The sequence below is a fragment of the Myxine glutinosa genome, chromosome 7 (genome assembly GCF_964187855.1).
Source record: "Myxine glutinosa chromosome 7, kmMyxGlut1.1, whole genome shotgun sequence".
Lineage (NCBI taxonomy): Eukaryota > Metazoa > Chordata > Myxini > Myxiniformes > Myxinidae > Myxine > Myxine glutinosa.
In genome coordinates, this window is record NC_136267.1 from 41,586,532 (window position 1) to 41,606,520 (window position 19,989).

The 19,989-nt window shown below is 40.2% G+C and overlaps 1 protein-coding gene across 7 annotated transcripts in view; it reads right to left on the reverse strand.

Annotated features, from left to right (window-relative positions):
* ABCB11 (ATP binding cassette subfamily B member 11) overlaps window positions 1-19,989 on the reverse strand; it is a 154,411-nt gene that overhangs the window by 117,052 nt on the left and 17,370 nt on the right. For 6 of the 7 annotated variants that reach the window (XM_078781567.1, XM_078781565.1, XM_078781568.1 and 3 more), the window contains 3 exons: window positions 4,505-4,571; window positions 4,027-4,256; window positions 284-371 (listed from right to left, as the gene is read on the reverse strand). In XM_078781567.1, the coding sequence (XP_078637693.1) occupies window positions 284-371; window positions 4,027-4,256; window positions 4,505-4,571 (385 nt within the window). The remainder of the gene's footprint in view (window positions 1-283; window positions 372-4,026; window positions 4,257-4,504; window positions 4,572-19,989) is intronic. The other variant, XM_078781566.1, reaches the window with a different exon arrangement.

Below are 19,989 nucleotides of genomic sequence, written 5' to 3' on the forward strand. Positions count from 1 at the left end.
AACGCGGGTTGACAAAGGACAAAGCTCGTTTTTTATTTACTTGATAAGGCAGTTCATTATCTTCAAAAGGGGTGTATAAACCTCTATGTGATTATTACTTATGCAATTGACCACCTAAACGTCTATGATATCATTGTGAGGAAAGAAGGGGACTGGATCGGCTATGCCTGAGCATGATATGATTATGCTTAGATTTGGGGGAAAGGTGGAGGGGGATTACCACAATTTTTGCATACGTAATATGTGAGTTGCCCTTTGAAGACAGACATTCAGTTGGACATACCTGCATGTATCCGACGACCAACACGATGCAGCCAATACCAACGTAGTATAAAGAAAAGGTGGAAAGTTCTGCTTCAATGTTCACTTTCCTGAAATACATGAGACACCAATACTATCAAATCAGATTCGATTTCTAAAGTACCAGTCATCGTGTTGATCTATATTTGTCTCAATTTTGATTTCATTTTTGATTGTAATTTGAAAGTATAACTTCTGCCATGTTTCTCTGTGGTTGGTTGTGGTTGTGGTCTGTAAACAGGTGTTATAGATACAACCTATCAAAATAACGCTGGATAATTATAATCGATTATAATCGATAATCGATATAATCGAATCGATAAATCGATTATAATCGATAATCTATATTATAAAGCAGGATTGTCTGAGCGTTCATCTCCGAACTACTCTGCTCCCTCAGTTTTGGGGCTAGCCCCGCCAACCCTTCTGCGGAACTTTTTGGGGTCCCAGCGGGTGTCCTAAGGTGGGTGGAAGGTTTCATAAATTCCTCAATACAATTATGATTTTGAGTTTCAATCTTTACAAAACTGCTCCCTATCCGGAGTAAACACAATCATGGGTTCGGCATTCACATTTTCACTATTTACTGCATGTGGAAACATTCGCTAGTTGAATAATATCTCGATACAATTACGATTTTGAGATTCCATCCGTAGAGTTGTTACATATCCGCCCTTGCTAGCCAGCAGATTATTGGTTATCACCTTAGAACAGCATTTATATTTGATTACCTCCTGAGTGTTTGTAACGTTGTATTTTGTTATATTAATGGTATAACATTAATTTGTGATCGGAATGATACTGTTTGGAATGAAAATATAGAGACATTGAGTTTAAAGAAGAATCAGGAAATTATGTGAAGGTTTCCACCTGTGACATTCGCGGATTCGTCATTGACCACATATTGAGACGACGACCGTACATGCCTGACGTTCGACTGAAGGTGTCACAGGAATGTGGAATTTATTGGTTCATGATTTGGCATTTGTCGTTTTTTGCCCAAGCCATCCACAAACCGGCTGTCCATGCCCGTGGTTCTACTGAAGGTGTCACAGGGATGTGGAATTTATTGATTCATGGTTTGGCATTCACCATTTCCACATTGTCTTGCTTGCATTTGGGCTCCCACCTGTGCATAGCAGAGGTACCTTGCTCGTGAATTTATAAATAAACAAGGTGAGGTCTAATGGATCAACCCATGCAGATGTGATTTAGGATAGCAGGAAAAAATTACACAGGAGAGAGCACTTCACTGGAAATGTGACTACGAACACAGAAGCTGAATTGGGCAAAGAGGTAATTCCGCAGATGAGAGAAAAGAAGAACAAATGGAGATGAACAAACAGTTGTGATTTCTTCAAGGAATCAATGCAATAACAGTGCCTTCAGAAAGTATTCACCCCCTATGACTTTTATTTACATTTTGTTGCGTTACAGCCTGCATTTGACATGGATTGAATTGAGATTTTTTTTTCACTGATAGACACATAATACCCCATAATATCAAAGTGGAAATATTTTTGGAGAATCTTTTACAAAATGATTGAAAATGAAATACAGAAATATCTAATTTACATAATTATTCACCTCCTGAGTCAATACTTCATAGAAGTGCCTTTGGCAGTGATTACAGCTTCGAGTCTTCTTGGGTATGTCTGGATCAGCTTTGCACATTTGGATTTTGGGAGTTTCTCTCATTTTTCATTGCAGATTTGTTCAAACTCTGTCAAGTTGGATGGGGAGCATTTTTGAACAGAAATCTGCAAGTCTTTCCACAGATTCTCAATGGGATTAAAATCTGGGCTCTGGCTGGGCCACTCAAGGACATTCACGTTCTTGGTCTGAAACCATTCCAGTGTTGCTTTGGCTGTTTGCTTTGGGTCATTGGCCTGTTGGAATGTAAATCTTCTGAGGTCTTTTGCACTCTGAAGCAGGTTCTCCTCAAGCATTTCCCTATATTTGGATTCATTCATTGTTCCCTCTATCCTTACAAGTCTCCCAGTCCCTGCCCACTGAAAAGCATCCCCATAGCATGATACTGCCACCACCATGCTTCACAGTAGATGTCCTTCTTGCCCGGTTGATCAGTTATGATCAAGTTATGGTCAAAAAAGTGTTTTTGTAAATTAGGCCACAATCCAAACAAAGTAGGTCAGGAACGCTAATCAAATATCCAGTGAACAACCTCAATGGAGGTCCGCTATTACGATGCAAGAACATATTGGAAGGCAAAGCGGTCTTTAAGATTCCACATCAGCAAAATTGAGGGATAACAAAAAAAAAAACGCATTCTTTTTTCAGACCACTATTTGACCTTGATCTTTAACCCATAAAGATGAAGCATAAATGCAGCTCACTTTAGGCTATCTAAAAAGGGCAATTTCGCTCCGATTGGACAATCCTTAGTCAAGTTATGGAGAACTAGAGCAATGCGACTGTGTCGCCAATATGCCTCCACATAGTCCCACAACAGGTAGATGCCCTCGTTCACCATCCTAAAAATAAACAAGTTTGATTTAAATCCCATTAGCTGTTTTCAAGTATCACATTTTCACCAGCCATGACGGGTTTCACATTGATAGGTGAAGTGGTTTCAGAGATATAATTATTTAATATTTTCCTTCAATCCAATATGGCTGCCACACCATGTGACCAATGATGTTTTTGTGATCATCTTTTAATTGCCATGCCCAGTCAATGACACACATAAAGTTTCGAGTCAATCGATTTGGTAGTTTGGGAGAAGATGTTTTTTTAAAGGTTTTACGTTAAATCCAATATGGCTGCCAAATCATGTGACCTATGATGTCATAAATTTAATATTCCAATAAAAATGAGTCATAGATCATGTGCATGCAATTTCAGATTTTTAGGATAAGGAATTAAATTAAAACATTTTTGGCTGGTATACCACTTCACCTATGTTGTCACCATTATCATGCTTTTGCTCACCATAGGGAGTACATGACAATGTGCCAAGTTTCAAATTTTTCCATTCAACGGTTTCAGATAATTTTTTAAATTATTTGCGTTTAATCCAAAATGGCCGCCATACCATGTGACCCGTGACGTCACAATTATCATAAAAACATTCTGCATGGGTGTCACTCCTACCTTGAAAGTTTCGTCTCAATTGGACATGTGGTTGCTGAGAAAAACGAGGTTCAGCCCGTACGGACAGACGGACAGACAGACAACCCGAAGACATAATGCCTCCAGCCACCTTCGTGGGCGGAGGCATAAAAATGCTACAATGTCTATAATTAGGTCATGACCTAACAAATTAGGTCAAGGTCAAAAAATTATGTTGACCCCACCTACTTTTATTCCCACTTATTAATGCAAAATTTCCCACCCGGCACCGAGATACATCAAATTGGTCAAAAAAAAGGAAACAAAACCGCCCAAATCCTAAATGGTGGTTTAGTACTCCTAGAATTTTAAAAGACCCTGTCGTGCCATTAAAAATGGGGGCATTAATTGCTGGATCAAACCCTACAACAGATATAAGCCTCCCCCCTATCCTATATAGGGGGAAAGCTTAAATACATGCTCCCCTGGTGAAGTACCATGGAGCCAACAGCAGCTCTCAACATCTCTCAGATATAATTGTCAACTACCATAAATAATTTACCCATTCATAGCATTGAACCCTTTTTATCACATTCTACAAGCAACTCAATGTTTGTTTGAAAGGGCACACAATGCCCATGCGAGATTGCCCACCCGCATTCCTTGCCATCCTCGACAATCGATCCGTTGCCCCAGACGATGGTGTTGTTCCTGCAAAATTTGTCCGGATCACTCAGCTCTTGCTGCTCTATTTCGTAAATGATGAAAGTGTCGGTCATGCTGCGGAACACCAGCAGCATGAGCGGGAAGCACATGCCATGCACGATGGCTCCCAAGCTACCCAAGATCATCAGGAAAACATCGGCCGTACTGGCGAAGCGAAACTGCGGGCAAAAGAACGTGCACAACTTAAATATTTCATCATCAATATAAATTATTAACTGCCTGCCTAACAAATCCATGTTTGTTGGAAAGGGAAAGACATTACATGACTGCAAGGGGAGGATTATACAAACAAAAATTTACTAAAAGGTCTTGAATATACCAACCCTCTGATAAACGTTTGAATTCACACATTGAAGTAAGCAGGTGGTGAAAGGTGACAACTTTGCTGCAGGTGTTTAGCACTCACCAGCTGGAAGAATCCGACTAGCTTGGTGCTTTTCTCTTTTGTTTCAGGCTCAGGGTTGTCAGAACTGCTAAGAAAGCACGAACAAGGGTGGACGCCATGATTCCAAGACCAGAATGCTGCGTATTATTTATATATGTGCATTGAAAGTTTAGAACACTGCTAATGATTCACGTCTGGTTGGTAAGATCAGTATTGTGGTCCAAACGCAAAAATACAAATAAACTAGAACAGGCACTCAGTGGATACTTCCGGCACATACTTCCTTCAAGCTGAACAGTCTCCATTTTTGTTTATCCCACTGATAGGCCATATCTGGTTCCAGACCTGAACCAAAATCTAATTGGCTTGTTCTTGTCACCTAACCAACTCATCCACCATGTTTCATCCAAATCCATCCACAACTTTTTGAAATATCGTGCTATACGGTATATAGTTTTTTTGCCCTATCTCTCAATAGTGAAGAATCACAAAACAAAATCCTCAGATCCGGATCTCCACCAAAATCTAATCATTTCTTCCTCGTCACATAACAAACCTCTCCACCAAATTTCGACCAAATCCGTCCCCAACTTTTTGAGATATCCTGCTCACAGACAAACAGACGTGAAACCATAACCTCCGTCCACCCTCAGTGGCGGAGGTAATAAAATGAAGAAGATTGACAAAAAGGATGCTTCTTTTCAATTAAGGGTCAAAGCATTGCAAAGTCTAGAAAAGTCAGGGTTCGACCAAAATGTAGGGTTGGTGGGAGAATTTTTTTTTTTTTTTGGATACTGATTCGAGGCTCGTGAAAGAGCTAACATTTATTTCACAAACAAATCAACCGGACAAACAAAATATATAAAAAGAGGGAGCGGAAGACAAGATGGGGAGAGAAGGGGAAGCACACAACCACAACATTTGAGAGCAGGGAGAAGTGTGGGAGGGAGAGGGCTTGGGAGAATGTCCTGAGTATTGCCACATTAGAGTTGGAGGAACTTTGCAGTTTAAAATTCATATCCGGTAACTGAAGCAGTTGAAACATTAAGGAAAAAAACTACAAGATAAACTACCAACAAGCATATTTAAACATAGGGGCAATACCCCTGGTGCTCACCTGGTAGAATAAACAGTATACTGCACCGACTAATGGTATTATAAACCAATTTCAATTGTTGCTAGAAGACAGGGCAGCATGTAGGATCATATTAACATAATCATAAGACTTTAAACAAACAAAGAAAAAAATACCTATTTTGGGGGGCATTAAAAAATACATATTTTGGGGGGCATTAAAAATACCTATTTTGGGGGCCAACCCCATAAACCTCCTATGGCCCCAATTTTTCTAATGCCTTGAACAAACATTGCTACATCATGGGTGATTAAGGTTGCGGTGAACTTTCATCGAAATTGCGTGTGTAGTTTCTGAGAAGAAAGCAAATACCTATATTGGGGGGCAACCCCTTAAGGGGCAATTTTTTTTTATTGCCGTGAACATACTTTGGTACATCACAGATGGTGAAGGTTGTTGTCAGGTTTCATCGAAATTGTGTGTGTCGTTTATGAGAAGAAAGCAAATACCTATTTTGGGGGGCAACCCCCCGGAGACCCCAAAGGGGCAGATTTTTTTTAATGCCGTGAACAAACATTGGCACATTACGGGTGGTGAAGGTTGTGGTCAGGTTTCATCGAAATTGTGTGTGTAGTTTCTAAGAAGAAAGCAAATACCTATTTTGGGGGGGAAAACCCCCTTTAGACCCCCAAAGGGGCAGATTTTTTTAATGCCGTGAACAAACTTTGGTACATCACGGATGATGAAGGTTGTAGTGAAGTTTCATCAAAACTGCATGTGTAGTTTCTGAGAAGCAAGCAAACACCTATTTGGGGGGGCGGGGGGGGGGGGGACAACAACCCCTGTAGACCCCTAAAGGGGCAGATTTTTTTAATGCCGTGAGCAAACTTTGGTACATCACCGGTGATGAAGGCTGTGGTCAGGTTTCATCAAAATAGTGTATGTAGTTTCAAAGGAAAAAGCAAATTCCTATTTTTTGGGGGGAGGGGGCGGGGTCCAACCTGAATCCACTTTGACCCCAGTAAACCGCCTTAGAACCCATTTTTTTAATGACGTGAACAAACTTCAGTCAGAACATGACAAATATAATTTGTGCCAAATTTGGTTGCAATCCAATCAGCGGTTTCAGAGAAGTTTGAAGTGTTTACAGACTGACAGGGTGCTTTTATGGTATTGACAGTAGTTGCAGAGTGCTTTTATGTGAGTTGGTTATCTCTATTGAGGCCAGAAATATCCACCTCCGGATGCTATCCTCTATTTGTACAAGACAACTATATGCCCCCTTATGGGGCATTGTTGCCGCATTTGTGTTGGAACACCAGTCTGTCATCTGTCCTTGTTAGACAGGCTCCAGAAGCATGTAGTCAATTTGATTAGAGTAGAGCTCGGCTCATCTCTACAAGCACTTTCATATTGTAAGTCTGATGCGACTCTAAGTTTGTTTTACAGATATATTAATGGCCAAAAGTACACGGACACCCCTTCTAATTAGTAGATTCGGCTGTTTCAGCCACATCCATTGCTGACAGGTATATATAATCAAGCACACAGCCATGCAATCTCCATAGACAAACATTGGCAGTAGAATGGGCCGTACTGAAGAGCTCAGTGACTTTCAACGTGGCACCGTCATAGGATGCCACCTTTCCAACAAGTCAGTTCGTCGAATTTCTGCCCTGCGAGAGCTGTCCCGGTCAACTGTAAGTGCTGTTATTGTGAAGTGGAAACGTCTAGGAGCAACAACAGCTCAGCCGCAAAGTGGTAGGCCACACAAGCTCACAGAAAGGGACTGCCAAGTGCTGAAGCACGTAATGCGTAAAAATCGTCTGTCCTCGGTTGCAACACTCACTACCAAGTTCCAAACTGCCTCTAGAAGCAACGTCAGCACAACAACTGTTCGTCGGGAGCTTCATGAAATGGGTTTCCATGGCCGAGCAGCCGCACACAATCCTAAGATCACCGTGCGCAATGCCAAGCGTCGGGTGGTGTGTTGTAAAGCTCACCGCCATTGGATTCTGGAGCAGTGGAAACGCGTTCTCTGGAGTGATGAATCACGCTCCACCATCTGGCAGTCCAATGGACGAATCTGGGTTTGGCAGATGCCAGGAGAATCCTACCTGCCCGAATGTCAATTTGATTTGTTTTACAGATATCTCCAAACTCTCCTCCTATGGTATCCATGGAAATCTCCACACATGGCTTGTCCTCTTTAGTCATAGTCAACGTGTGGCCCTGAATGGGTTTCTCTCATCTCCCCTTCCTGTTCAGGCTGGAGTTCCCCCAAGGCAGTGTTCTGGGCCCTGTGCTTTTTTTTTTTTTTTGTATACTGAATCGAGGCTCGTGAAAGAGCTAACATTTATTTCACAAACAAATGAACCAGACAAACAAAATATACAAAAAGAGGGAGTGGAAGACAAGAACAACATTTGAGAGCAGGGAGAAGTGTGGGAGGGAGAGGGCTTGGGGGCAGGAGGCGTGGGAAGGGGGGGGGGGGGGGGTGGGAGAACTATAAAACACAAGGGGACCGAAATTAGCGGGGGTAGAAAAGATCAAGGTTTTGGATGGGGGAGGATAAAAGATGGTGGTGAACAGCTGTTTTAAAGACCTGGAGGGTGGAGTGGGATTGAAGAGAGTGAGGGAGTTTGTTCCAGAGGCGGGAGAAAAGAGGCATGAAGGAGTGAAGGTGAGCAGAAAGTCTTGATTTTGGCAGTTTAACCATAAGAGGGTTGCAGGCAGATCTTGTGCGACCTGTAGGAATATTTGGGGGACAGAGCCCAGAGAGGGCTGGGGGGGCAAGGCCAGAGAGGAGTCGGTAGAAGACGGAAAGACCACTGTCAGGGATTAAATATTCATATTGACAATATTGTTAGAATATATATCAATGTAATCTTGTTTAAAGTGGAATTATGTTTTACTTTACGAATGAGCAAAAGAGCATAGAACTAGCATTAACATGTGGTCAGGAGAGTTAATTTCAGACAAGAATGTGTAACGCTCTTGGACCGCCACCTGTCGATCATTAATAGCCTCTGTTCAGGGCACTGCGCACACGCTGCAAATTCTTCTTCTGCAGGTCAGAGTATTTGACCTCTTGAACAGAAATAAGTATTTGCTGGCCAAGAAAGCCATATAAGGTTTTTTGGATAAGGAACACCCTGCATGCTCTGCAACATCAAAGGAGTTTGGGGCTTTAAAACCAGGAGAAAGTTGCGAGGAGAGCAGAGTGGACTGGGAGAATGAACTGAAGAGGAGTGAAAACTGAAGACCAGTTGAACTGATCAACCAACTGGAGACTGGTCAACAACAGACCGAGCTTCAACCAAGACCGACCAAACAAGCGTCAACAAACTCTGGAACCGACTCATTAAAGATCTCGGCTTAGTATACAACAAATTCTCTAAAGTGAATAAACCATTGATTTTGCTAAACCGAGTCTCTTGAAGTTTTACTAACATAACACCAGTAATTGTTAATAATTCTCCAACAAGTGGTGGCCCGTAGGGACTCAACTGCCCAGGTAAGCTTTTGTTTGTTATCTGTGTAGTCTGATGTTAATCTGTGAAAATAGTTCAGTGTTTGAGTTTTGTGTACGTTTGTTGATGTGTGGAAGGAAAAAACACGAGGCCTTTAACAGGTTTCAGAAATCATGCCAATTTTTTTCTTCCAAAATTTATGTATACGCATTTTTGAGGGATGGTGCCATGAACTGTCACAAATATCCACTAAAGCTTGGTGTCTTTAGAAAAGGTGCTGTGCTTTCATGAAGGATTTGTTTTAAAATTTCAGAAGTCATGACGATAAAAAAATTTTTAAAAATTAATAATCAATTATTTTTTTTTTCTGTAATTTGAATTTTTTTTCGGTACATTTTACGAGTTTAATGAGACGATTGCAAAGAACCACTAACGAACCCCGGGCGTTAGCCAACAGGTGCTGCATTCGTCTTGTCATGTACAACTGAAATATGGATTTTGTATATTTCTTGTTCATTTCAGGAACGTCATGAATTCATGAAATAGAACGTCAATTTTGTAAATATCTTCAAAATGATTTCCAGTTTAATAGTCTGCATTAAATATCTGCTCGTTTTCGTGATCAAACGACTTATAAGTGTGTCGATTTTCCCGTTAAAATAATGGTTGAGATCCTGCTTGGTTGTGACCACACACACGAGCAGATTGCAGAATGGACACTATTTGATTTATAATCATATTAGCGGGTTTTGTAAAAAGCGATTTTATACAGCGTCTGTACAGTAAGCCAAATAATGGTAAAATCGACTGGCTCGATTTTAAGTCATAAAAAAAAAATTCCATTGTGGCACAAATATGGGTTTTTGTACCTTCATAAGAGTTAATTCGAAGCGGTTTGGACGCACGTCTGCATTTTATGCACATTTATGTGTGTGATTGGCCAAATGTGCTCTTACGAACACAAGAAATTGTAATCTTATGAATTATGATGTTCTGACAGGGATGACTTGATGAAGTGCACCATCAATTCATTTTTCCCATGTAGGACAGTAATGTAATTTTTAATTTCTACTGTAATGTAATGTAATGTAATGTTTGCAATGCAATGTAATTTTAAAAAAAAAAGTTTTCCGTGTCATCTCCAAGTAAGATTGGCACACACTGATGCCGGTAATTGTATCCTGCCAGTGGAATGCGTGCAGGCAGGTTGCCCATGGCAACCGTTTGGTGTTGTTGGCCCTAGCCCAAACTTCTACATATAGGATGAGAAGCGATTTTTTAAATGTAACCTTTTTCACTTTTCTTGCCCTACACCCCCCAACCTTCCCTCGCCCTTTCCCCCTCCCTCCTTCCGCCCCCCCCCCCTATCCAAACCCCCCATTTTTTCTTCCCTTCTGTATCCCTTCCCCCTTCCTGTTTTCTCTCCAAACTTACTTTTATCTGTATATTTACATCCTGATTAGAAAAAATATATATATATTTTTAGGATTTTTATGGCGGCGGCCATCTTGGACCACAGCTAAAAATCCTTCAATCAAGATGAAATTTAATGAGAGCCAATCCCATGCTACTGTGATCCGTAATCTCTAAAAAATAGAACCATCAAATGTACCTTTGATCATTTTATATTTCATCTGTCTTTTAAGATTTAAAAAAGGGAATTTATTGCTATAAGATACTATGACATTTGACAAGGCAATTAAATGGAGGGAAACCAATGATGAAATATATTGTGATCTGTTTATACATGAATGAATTTACATGTACATGAATTTGTTGACCCCAACCCAATCCTAACCCTAACTTCATTCTACCATTATCCATCCTCTCCAAATCATGTTATATTACTGATTGTATGAGGCATGTACAGGATTGTTGATCCCATATCCCATTGGATCCCATGTTGATTTAGCATATCACCTCATTATGTGGCTTTATGTGTTTTTGTGTGTATGGGTATGTGCCCTTTATCCTCACCTCTCTTCCTCCCCCCCCCCCCCCCCCCCCCTCAAACCATGGCCCCATAGTGCTAAAGAAATGGTACGACACAGTTTACATCGTTAAAATAATACACAGATGAGTGTATGATTTGCACCAAGGTTGAGAGGGACAATAGTATCCATCATATAACTTTTCACAGCCTTGTAAGGGAGAATAAGTGCAGCCAATCATACACAGTTATTTTTAGAAAAATACAATGAGTGTCGTATTTCGCATAGTATTGATACCCTTAAGCCCCATCCCTCCCCCAGCCTCATTCCTCCCTTGGCATTCTGCCACTTCCCCTTCTCCCTTCCCCACCCTTTTCCTCCCCTCTTTCCTCCTCCTTTCCTCCTCTTTTGCTTCTTCTTTTACCTGTTTTCACCTTTCATAGTTCTCATTGTTTTCTCATTTCTCTCATTGTTTCTCATTCTCATTGTTTTCTCTCATTGTTGATGAGATTCATCATTGTCATCATGATTGTCATATTGTTGAGTATTATTGATGTTCATTCTCAAATTTTGTACAATTATGGTAAATTTATATTTACAATTTATAATTACAATGATTTACAATGGTCATGATTTTACAATCATGAAAATTGCTATGATTATCAGGCATGTCATCATTGGGTTTTGATGTAAATCGATTGCATGGACTTTAAGGATAGCTTTATAGCCCTGCAGGATTAATGATGTATTACAAGTTACAAAGTTTATTGGAGTGTCGAAATTTCGGTATGATTGGATTCCATTGATAAATATTATAAATTGATTGCCATTCATTGGTACACATTTCAGGAATATTACACCATTTTAATTGTCAAGAACTTTGAGTCTCTTTCAAAGTGCGACATGGTGGGTGACACATCACATGTGACACGTGTGACATGTGGCACGTGACATGTGCGACATTGCCCAATGGACTGGCTCATATCTGTTGGATCAATTTTCGCTGATTGTTTCACAAATGAAGGGTTGAGTTGCCTTCAGTGGTTGTTCAGCTTTAATTTGTGATATAATGACCACACAGGATTGAACAAATATGTCAGATATGATCCAGAGGCAGAACGGTTATTTGTCAATTGACGGAAGGTATGGGTCGAAAGTGACGTCCATGATCAAATACCTCCGCCAGCGGACGGAACTGTTTTGCCTACGTTGGGAACAGGCATAGATATAGAGTTATCAGACTGATAAATGTGAATTTTGCTAGTTTGATATTTGATATTTTGATATTTTCAATGATAAGTTCAATGATGATTTGATATTTGAATTTTGATATTATCATTTATGATATTTTATTATGTATTATTACTCGGATTTTATTGATAAATGTTGGTGAATTGATTGAAATTGCATATTTGAATTGATTCTGATTCTGATCCAATTGATCTGATTAATTTAATCTGATCTGATTTTATTTAAATTTAATTTAAACAAGTCAATTGATGGATGAATAAAAAGTGCGGTCTCAGGAAAGAAGCTTTGAGACATTTGCAAAACATCAATGTGCAGACAACCTGGAATGATGAGCGAGGTGGTGAGTCTAGTGGTTATTTGTTATATTATGTGGTTATTTTGTTTGACCCCCCCTTAACAGGACTTACTGATCCAGACTCATCTGCAACACTGATCGGTGAGATTGGGGTGTGGGAAAAGCCACAGGGCAGGGGGACTCTCTGGAAATCACCTGCAGTCATCAAGTGGACAGGTGGAGAGATACTTCCTGGAAAACCACAGAGTGGAGCTTATAGGAATAAGCTAGACAACAACGCATTCAACGCTACTTTGTATAAGGTGGAACAAACTTCTGAGATTTTTGCAGTACACACAGTTGTTAGTGGGTACAGGTGTAGTCCGAGGTGTAGTCTTGGTAGTTATCTGTTACATTGAGTAAATACTGAGTGTTATTCATATACAGGCAGAATGGGGAATGCAGCTTGTAAGAATACACAAGGACAACCAGATATTCCAAAAAAAGGTACTTGTGCATATTATATGTACGACCGATATGGTGAAGAGGCTATTAGTGAGGTTGAAAATTGGTATTTGTGGACAAAGAGACATGATAAGGAGTTTCCAAGAGATGGTACATTTGAGCGAAGTCGATTGGAGAGATTAGGACAAGAATTGAAAGCCAGGAAGCGACATAATTTAACAGTAGACTGGCTTGCATTCCATTATTGGGATATGGAATCCAGGAATAGGGCACAGCAAGGACGTATATTGGACCTAGAACTTAAAATAAAAACGATGCAGGATACATTGGAGGACATAAATGCACAACTGCCCTCGAACATAGGAATAAAAGTGACAGTTGTCCCATCTGATTCCCATTTGTCTCCCCAAAAAGGACGGTACAGAGAATTTTTTCGTGTTTCAGGAGAGAACCAGAGATTGCAGTGGCAACTCAGGGATCTGGAGATACAGCCTAGAAATACAAGTGCACAGGTGGACAGACCAGCCAATGATAAACGCCGATGTTTCAATTGTGGAGAAATGGGACATTGGATAAGGCGATGCCCATATCAAAGACAATTTCGGAAGAACAACCAAGAACAGGGATACTACCAGTTACCACCGCCTCCATCAACAAATAGGGTTCTATTGAGGAATGCCCCAATTCAGGGAGGACCTCAGCAGACTAAATGGTCTGCCACACCCTGTTGACTAGACCACAATGACCAAGTGGCAGCGCTTCCTTTAATCTCATGGTCGGCTGCACAGGAACCAAGTGTTAATTTGACAGTAGGTGGACGCAAGGCACCCTTTCTCGTCGATACGGGAGCTACGCGTTCCACGTTACGACAAGCAGATTTTCCCGATATACCATTGTCAAAATACTATACGAAGGTGGTTGGAGTGTCAGGAGTTCCCATACATACGCCAGTCACGGAAGAATTGCGTGTCCAATTTGGTCCATTGACTGTACAACATGCCTTTCTTGTGGCATCTGGCGTTCCAGTAAATTTGATGGGAAGAGATTTATTGTGTAAATTGAATTGCACCGTCATCTGTAATGAAAACGGAGTGTATCTAGAAATGCCAGAACACTCCCACGACTTTATTTCTAAGGTACTAGATGGCCTGACAAGACCAATAACACATCGATGGGATATCGATGATACAATCATGGCGGAACTTTTGTGTGTTAGTTTTATGACACTGAAGGATGAAATGCCCGAAGTACAGGAATGGTTAGATAATTTTTTGATGGACTTTCTGACATGGCAAACTGATCTTCACTGTACAACATGTTATGATGCTACAGGAGAAGAGGGGTCCTATGCAGAGCGGGTTTTTAAATACCTGCACACCAAGTATGATATACATCTGACGTCATTGTGGGTGGGACGACAGGGAGTTGGGATGTCAGTGTCTTTGACGCCAGACCAACAACTCCTGTGGAATCAACCCGAAACAACAACCCCACACGTCACCTTAGCGGTGGCACAAGGGTACGAAGCAAAAGATGTTGGAATAATGATTGCAACTCTGAAAGAGTGTAACAACAGGGGATACATGGGCGAAATTCAAAGCGCCCCACTCTATGACTTAGATGGAGATGGATTTTGTTGGCAGCTCGGACAGCAGGTGCTTTCTACAACCTTCAACATGATTGTTGAATCGAATGATACTGACGATATTGGGGTATACCTACTCAGCTCTGACGCTGACGGTGACCAGGACCCACTCGATCAAATACCAATATGCTTGTGGACAACGCATCCAAATGATGTGGGACGAATCAAGAGTATTGCACCTGTAAGGATCACAGTAGATGATTCTAAGCCATTGCCTAGAAAGCGTCAATATCCATTGAGACCAGAGGCAAAAGCTGGTATTGCACCAGTGATTCGATCATTGGTGGAACAGGGAGTTATAGTTCGCACTGTGAGCATGTGCAACACTCCTATTTTACCTGTGAAGAAGCCAGGCAAGACTACTTGGAGATTTGTTCAAGATCTTCGAGCAATTAATGATTGTGTCATCCCAGCCTATCCAGTGGTCCCTAACCCGATCACTGTACTGTCAAGTATTCCATGCAACACGAAGTTTTATTCTGTGGTGGACTTATGTTCAGCGTTCTTTAGTGTACCCATTCATGAGGATTCGCGTTATCTTTTCGCATTCACGTACGAAAATTTACAGTTTACCTGGACTGTGTTACCACAAGGGTACACGGAGAGCCCAACTTTGTTTTCACGTGCTCTACATGAAGACCTCAGCGATGTTGAATTTCCTGGGGGTTCAGTGATGGTACAATATGTTGATGACCTTCTCATATGCTCGACTTCAAAGGAAGCATGTGAGCAGGACACTGTTGTGTTACTGACAGCGTTGGCAGACAAAGGCCATAAGGCCTCGAGAGATAAGTTGCAGTTCTGTAAGGAAGAGGTGAAATATTTAGGACATATTTTGTAAGGCGACACGGGACGATTGTGCCCTGAACGTGTAAAAGTGATCAGGACACTTCCAAAACCTAAAACTGTCAAGCAGATGAAATCTTTTCTGGGGACAACGGGGTTTTGCCATCAATGGATTGCTGATTACGCAGTACTGACTCGCCCCCCGTTGGACATCAGCTTACCAAACAGTCCAAATCCTTTGAAATGGACCCCGGAAGCTGAACAAGCCTTTACGACATTGAAAGATGCCTTAGCATCGGCTCCTGCTTTAGGACTGCCAGATTATGACAAAAATTTCTTTCTCTATTCACATGAGAAAGGAGGATATGCCCAATCGGTGTTGGCTCAAAAAAAACATGGGGGAAAACTGCGCCCCGTAGCATATCACAGCACTAGATTGGATTCAGTAGCACGAGGGTTTCCACTGTGCTTGCGAGCAGTGGCAGCAGCGTCATATGCAGTAGAAGCCACAGCTACAATAGTCCTGGGGTGCCCCTTAATTCTTCTTGTTGAGCATGCGGTGGCGATGGTTTGCTGAAGGCAGGAACACAGCACCTTTCAGCATCAAGGGCTACAACATATGAACTAGGGTTATTAACGCCATCAAACCTTACCATTCAGCGTTGTCCAACGCTGAACCCAGCATCTATGTTACCAACAGAGGATGATGGTGAGCCCCATGATTGTGCGGAGGTATTGGCACATGCACTAGTGCCTCGCATTAATTTGAAGGACATTCCCATCCCAGATGCAGATCTGGTACTGTATGTTGATGGATCATCATCAAGAGCATTGGATGGTTCACTATTGACGGGATATGCAGTATGCACGGATGTTGAGACATGGGAGAGCGGAAAATTACCAAACACCTACTCAGCTCAACAGGCAGAACTTTATGCATTAACTAGAGCCTGTTGTTTAGCAGAAAGCCAGAGAGTCATCATTTATACAGACTCCAGGTACGCACATGGGGTTGTTCATGATTATGGTGCTCTCTGGAAACAGAGAGGTTTTTTGACATCTTCAGGCAGCCAAATTAAAACATGAATAGTGCTGAATAGTCCCAACATGAATAATTGTTCCTGCTTCTTGTCTCAAAATTTTTTTCGGAGCAAGAATGAATTTTACTTTTGCTTATTAGCGGATTAATAATTAATTGATTAAATGCCAAAATTGGATTTTTTTGGAACACGAATTAAAAGATCCAGAATTAGAGTTCATTCTGGGAGCCTCATATTTGCCAATTATAAATGTGGTTTTAGGGAGTATTTTGGGCAAAACAATTTTTTACAACAAAACAATTACCAAAGTGTGGAACATTGCTTTGCAAAATTTTTTGGAAACCAAGTGACGAGCATCACATGATCAGCAAGTGGGCATTTTGGACTATTTTTTTGCATGCTGATAGGTCAGTGGTCGACTGCCATGTCAATAGAGGTGTTGTACAATTTGTTGGTAAAACAAAAAATTTGTTGGTAATTTGTTGGTGTTGTAAAATTTGGATAAATTATTGTGGGACCGAAAAGGGTACTTTCAATGTGACATTATAGGGGTTTTCTAAAAAAAATAAACTTTTTGTCTATTTGTGTATTAGCGTTTCTAAAATTAAAGGATAAATTTTACAAAATTGAAATGCAATTGACACCCATCTTGATCTGTTAATGATGGTTCAAATGCAAGCAAATATACATAATGCTTGGGTTTGTGTATGTTTGTGTGTCAATGTTTTTTGTTTTGTGTGTCAATCTTATAAGAATAGTCAGAAAATTCGTAAAATAAAATAGGAATATAATTTGATTATGAACATTATCTCTTTTGTCAAGGGCGATGGAATATACGGATTTGATGTGCTGGGTTATGAGGAGCCATTAATTAATAGTAAAATTGTGAGTAATCTTGGGATTCCATTTTTGATAGAATTCATATGAAAATAACAGCTATTTATGGATATGAGCTTCATAAAAAAATGAGGGAGTACAAAATTAGTCAAATTTGGAAGAGGTCTTACATTGACTTTCCAGAGTACTCTGCTCACAGATTTTTGACAAATATAAACTTGACTTTTATCAGCATATAAATTGTGCTGTATGTATGGATGTGTCTTAGGCATAGATGATATGGGCAGATAGTAAAGACAATTTTGTTGAATTGAACTATTGTGAGTTTTACAACGAAATGCATTGTGAATCTTAAAACCAAGGGGCAGACGTGAACGCGCTGTTATGTTTTTTACACTCAGATGTTTTTTTGTTTGTTATGTTTTTTTTACACTCAGAACACGATGTTACGTGTACCTGCAACATATTTTGTTAATCTGCCACACCTATATTGGCATACTGGTGTCAGTAGTCTTCACTAAGTTGCATAGAAAAATGGAGGAACAACTTTTAAGGGAGTATACAACCACGTATTTGGATATTTTCTACAAAAGTAGGGGTTTCAATAAGTGGTAGCTGTACACATGGGATTTATCAAATTAAGTTATGCAGTTTAAACAAAGTTACTGGTAAACAGAAGGGAAATGGATAGTAAATAAATTCTTCAATGCTGGGTAAATTTAATGAGATATTACAAAGACTTATAAGAGCTACTGCTCTTCCTTATAGCAGTGGGAGAAGAGAGAATTCGAACCAAATGAATTTATAAATGAATGTGATAGGGATAATATCCAAAATTTGTGTTACTTATTTGATTGTGGGTAAAGAAATTATTTTATCGTAATGGATTGATAACAGCAGCCTGCAATGTCCTGAGAGTGTGCATCCATGTAATTAGAAATCCCAGATTTGTTTTTACAAACAACATTTGGTAGAGGTCTTATGTCGACGCGCACTTACTTGGTAGATAAAAAAGGTACTGCATGTTGGCAGCCACTTTTGCGGCCATTTAGGCCAAACACATTGAGAGAAAATTGTCGTTCAATACGTAATTTACACATGGCTATTTGTAAAAGGGAAGTTGTTGCGATGGGCAACATTTCTGAAGGTTTATCAAAATGTTATAATATGACATGTGTCAAGGCAAACTATTGGATGGGAAAATTAGATCTGGTTATAGAATGAATTTGCTGACCCTTTGAAGTTAATTCTTTGAATTGATTGTTTTACTAGTATTTTGAGTTCAACTTGGAAATAGTATGGTAGAGCTTTGTTAAAACCTATGGTTGTGGTATTTTGGAACGAATTCACAGATCATAGGAAGTTGATAACAATAGAAATAAATATGGACCCCGGGAAATAGGGGCATCAGAATAAGGCAAATAATCAGATTTATGTTACATATTAAGGGATTTTTCTTTAGTCACATTTTAAGAAGTTTGTTAGTTTGGTATATAATGTTGAATGTCATTGACATAAATGAGGGCATAACAACTTGTTGTGCACTATGTCCGTTTTACACGATCGATGAACTCATATCACCACAAGTAACACTGTTAAAAAAAAAAAAAAAAAGCGGGGAGGACTATGCTAATAACACATTAGGCATAGTTTGTTTGTTTGCAAGAATTGTTGGGAATTAGATATTCCTGTTTGTGATTTAAATCATATAATCATTATTAATGCATTTATTTTCTTTGAGTTGAGTTACAACACCTGCATGTGTTTAATTTTTTGAATTATATGAACCTGAAAGTAATTGTGGATGCTATTCTTAGTTTTAGTAGTGTAAAACACATGTCTGATTTGAATATTATTCGTGTGAAGTTGTTATAAAATATAGTGATTTCATGTTACAATGCACCCCATCTGATTCAATCTGTGCGGAGAGCAGATATAAATGTGGCTAAGTAAAGGAAAGACAAGACCACATCCCAAATGGAGTGATAACGACATCTGGGAAGAAGTTTGGAAAAAGAAAATTTGTGAAAATGAAGTTAATCTTGGCATACACCCTCTTTCTCAAAGAATGATGAAGAAATGCTCCTTTGGAAGATGGATGTTTACCTTCACCAAGGGAAAATTATGTGACCATTTGTCTGGGTCACACTGCAACATATGGAAAAGGGCGATCACTTACTTGTGTTCAAATACCTCGAACAGTCATCACATCAGCATCAGCATCAGCATCAGCATCAGCATCATCAGCAGCATCAGCATCTGCAACGTTTACGGGATACGGTGACGTGTGTCATTACTTCACCAACTTCTGGGGAGCCAGCATGGAGCTGCAAGCGAACGACTGCCTTTTCCTTCACAACAGCTGTGCACGATTCTGCTGTGTGCTCCTGGTATGGACCATGGACAACTGAGTACCATGGTCCCAACATCATCATTGCGGATGCATCCGGCATCCCTGCTCCACATCTTGTTGACAAATCAACATCACATCAATACTTGCTCCATGCTCACGATTAGTGAGGAGGCAAGTCGACTACAACTGGATGGAGGCCTTGTTCAAATCTACTATGGCTCACAGCAAGAGTGGCAAGGATGCTGCATGGAGAGCAGGGTCAGTCTTTGACTCTGCCCAGCTATCACAACAGCAGAAAATCCTATGCAAATAGTGAAGGTGTGATGAAGACAACAGGAGAAAAATGTTTTATGCTGAAATTCCAAACACAAGTGAT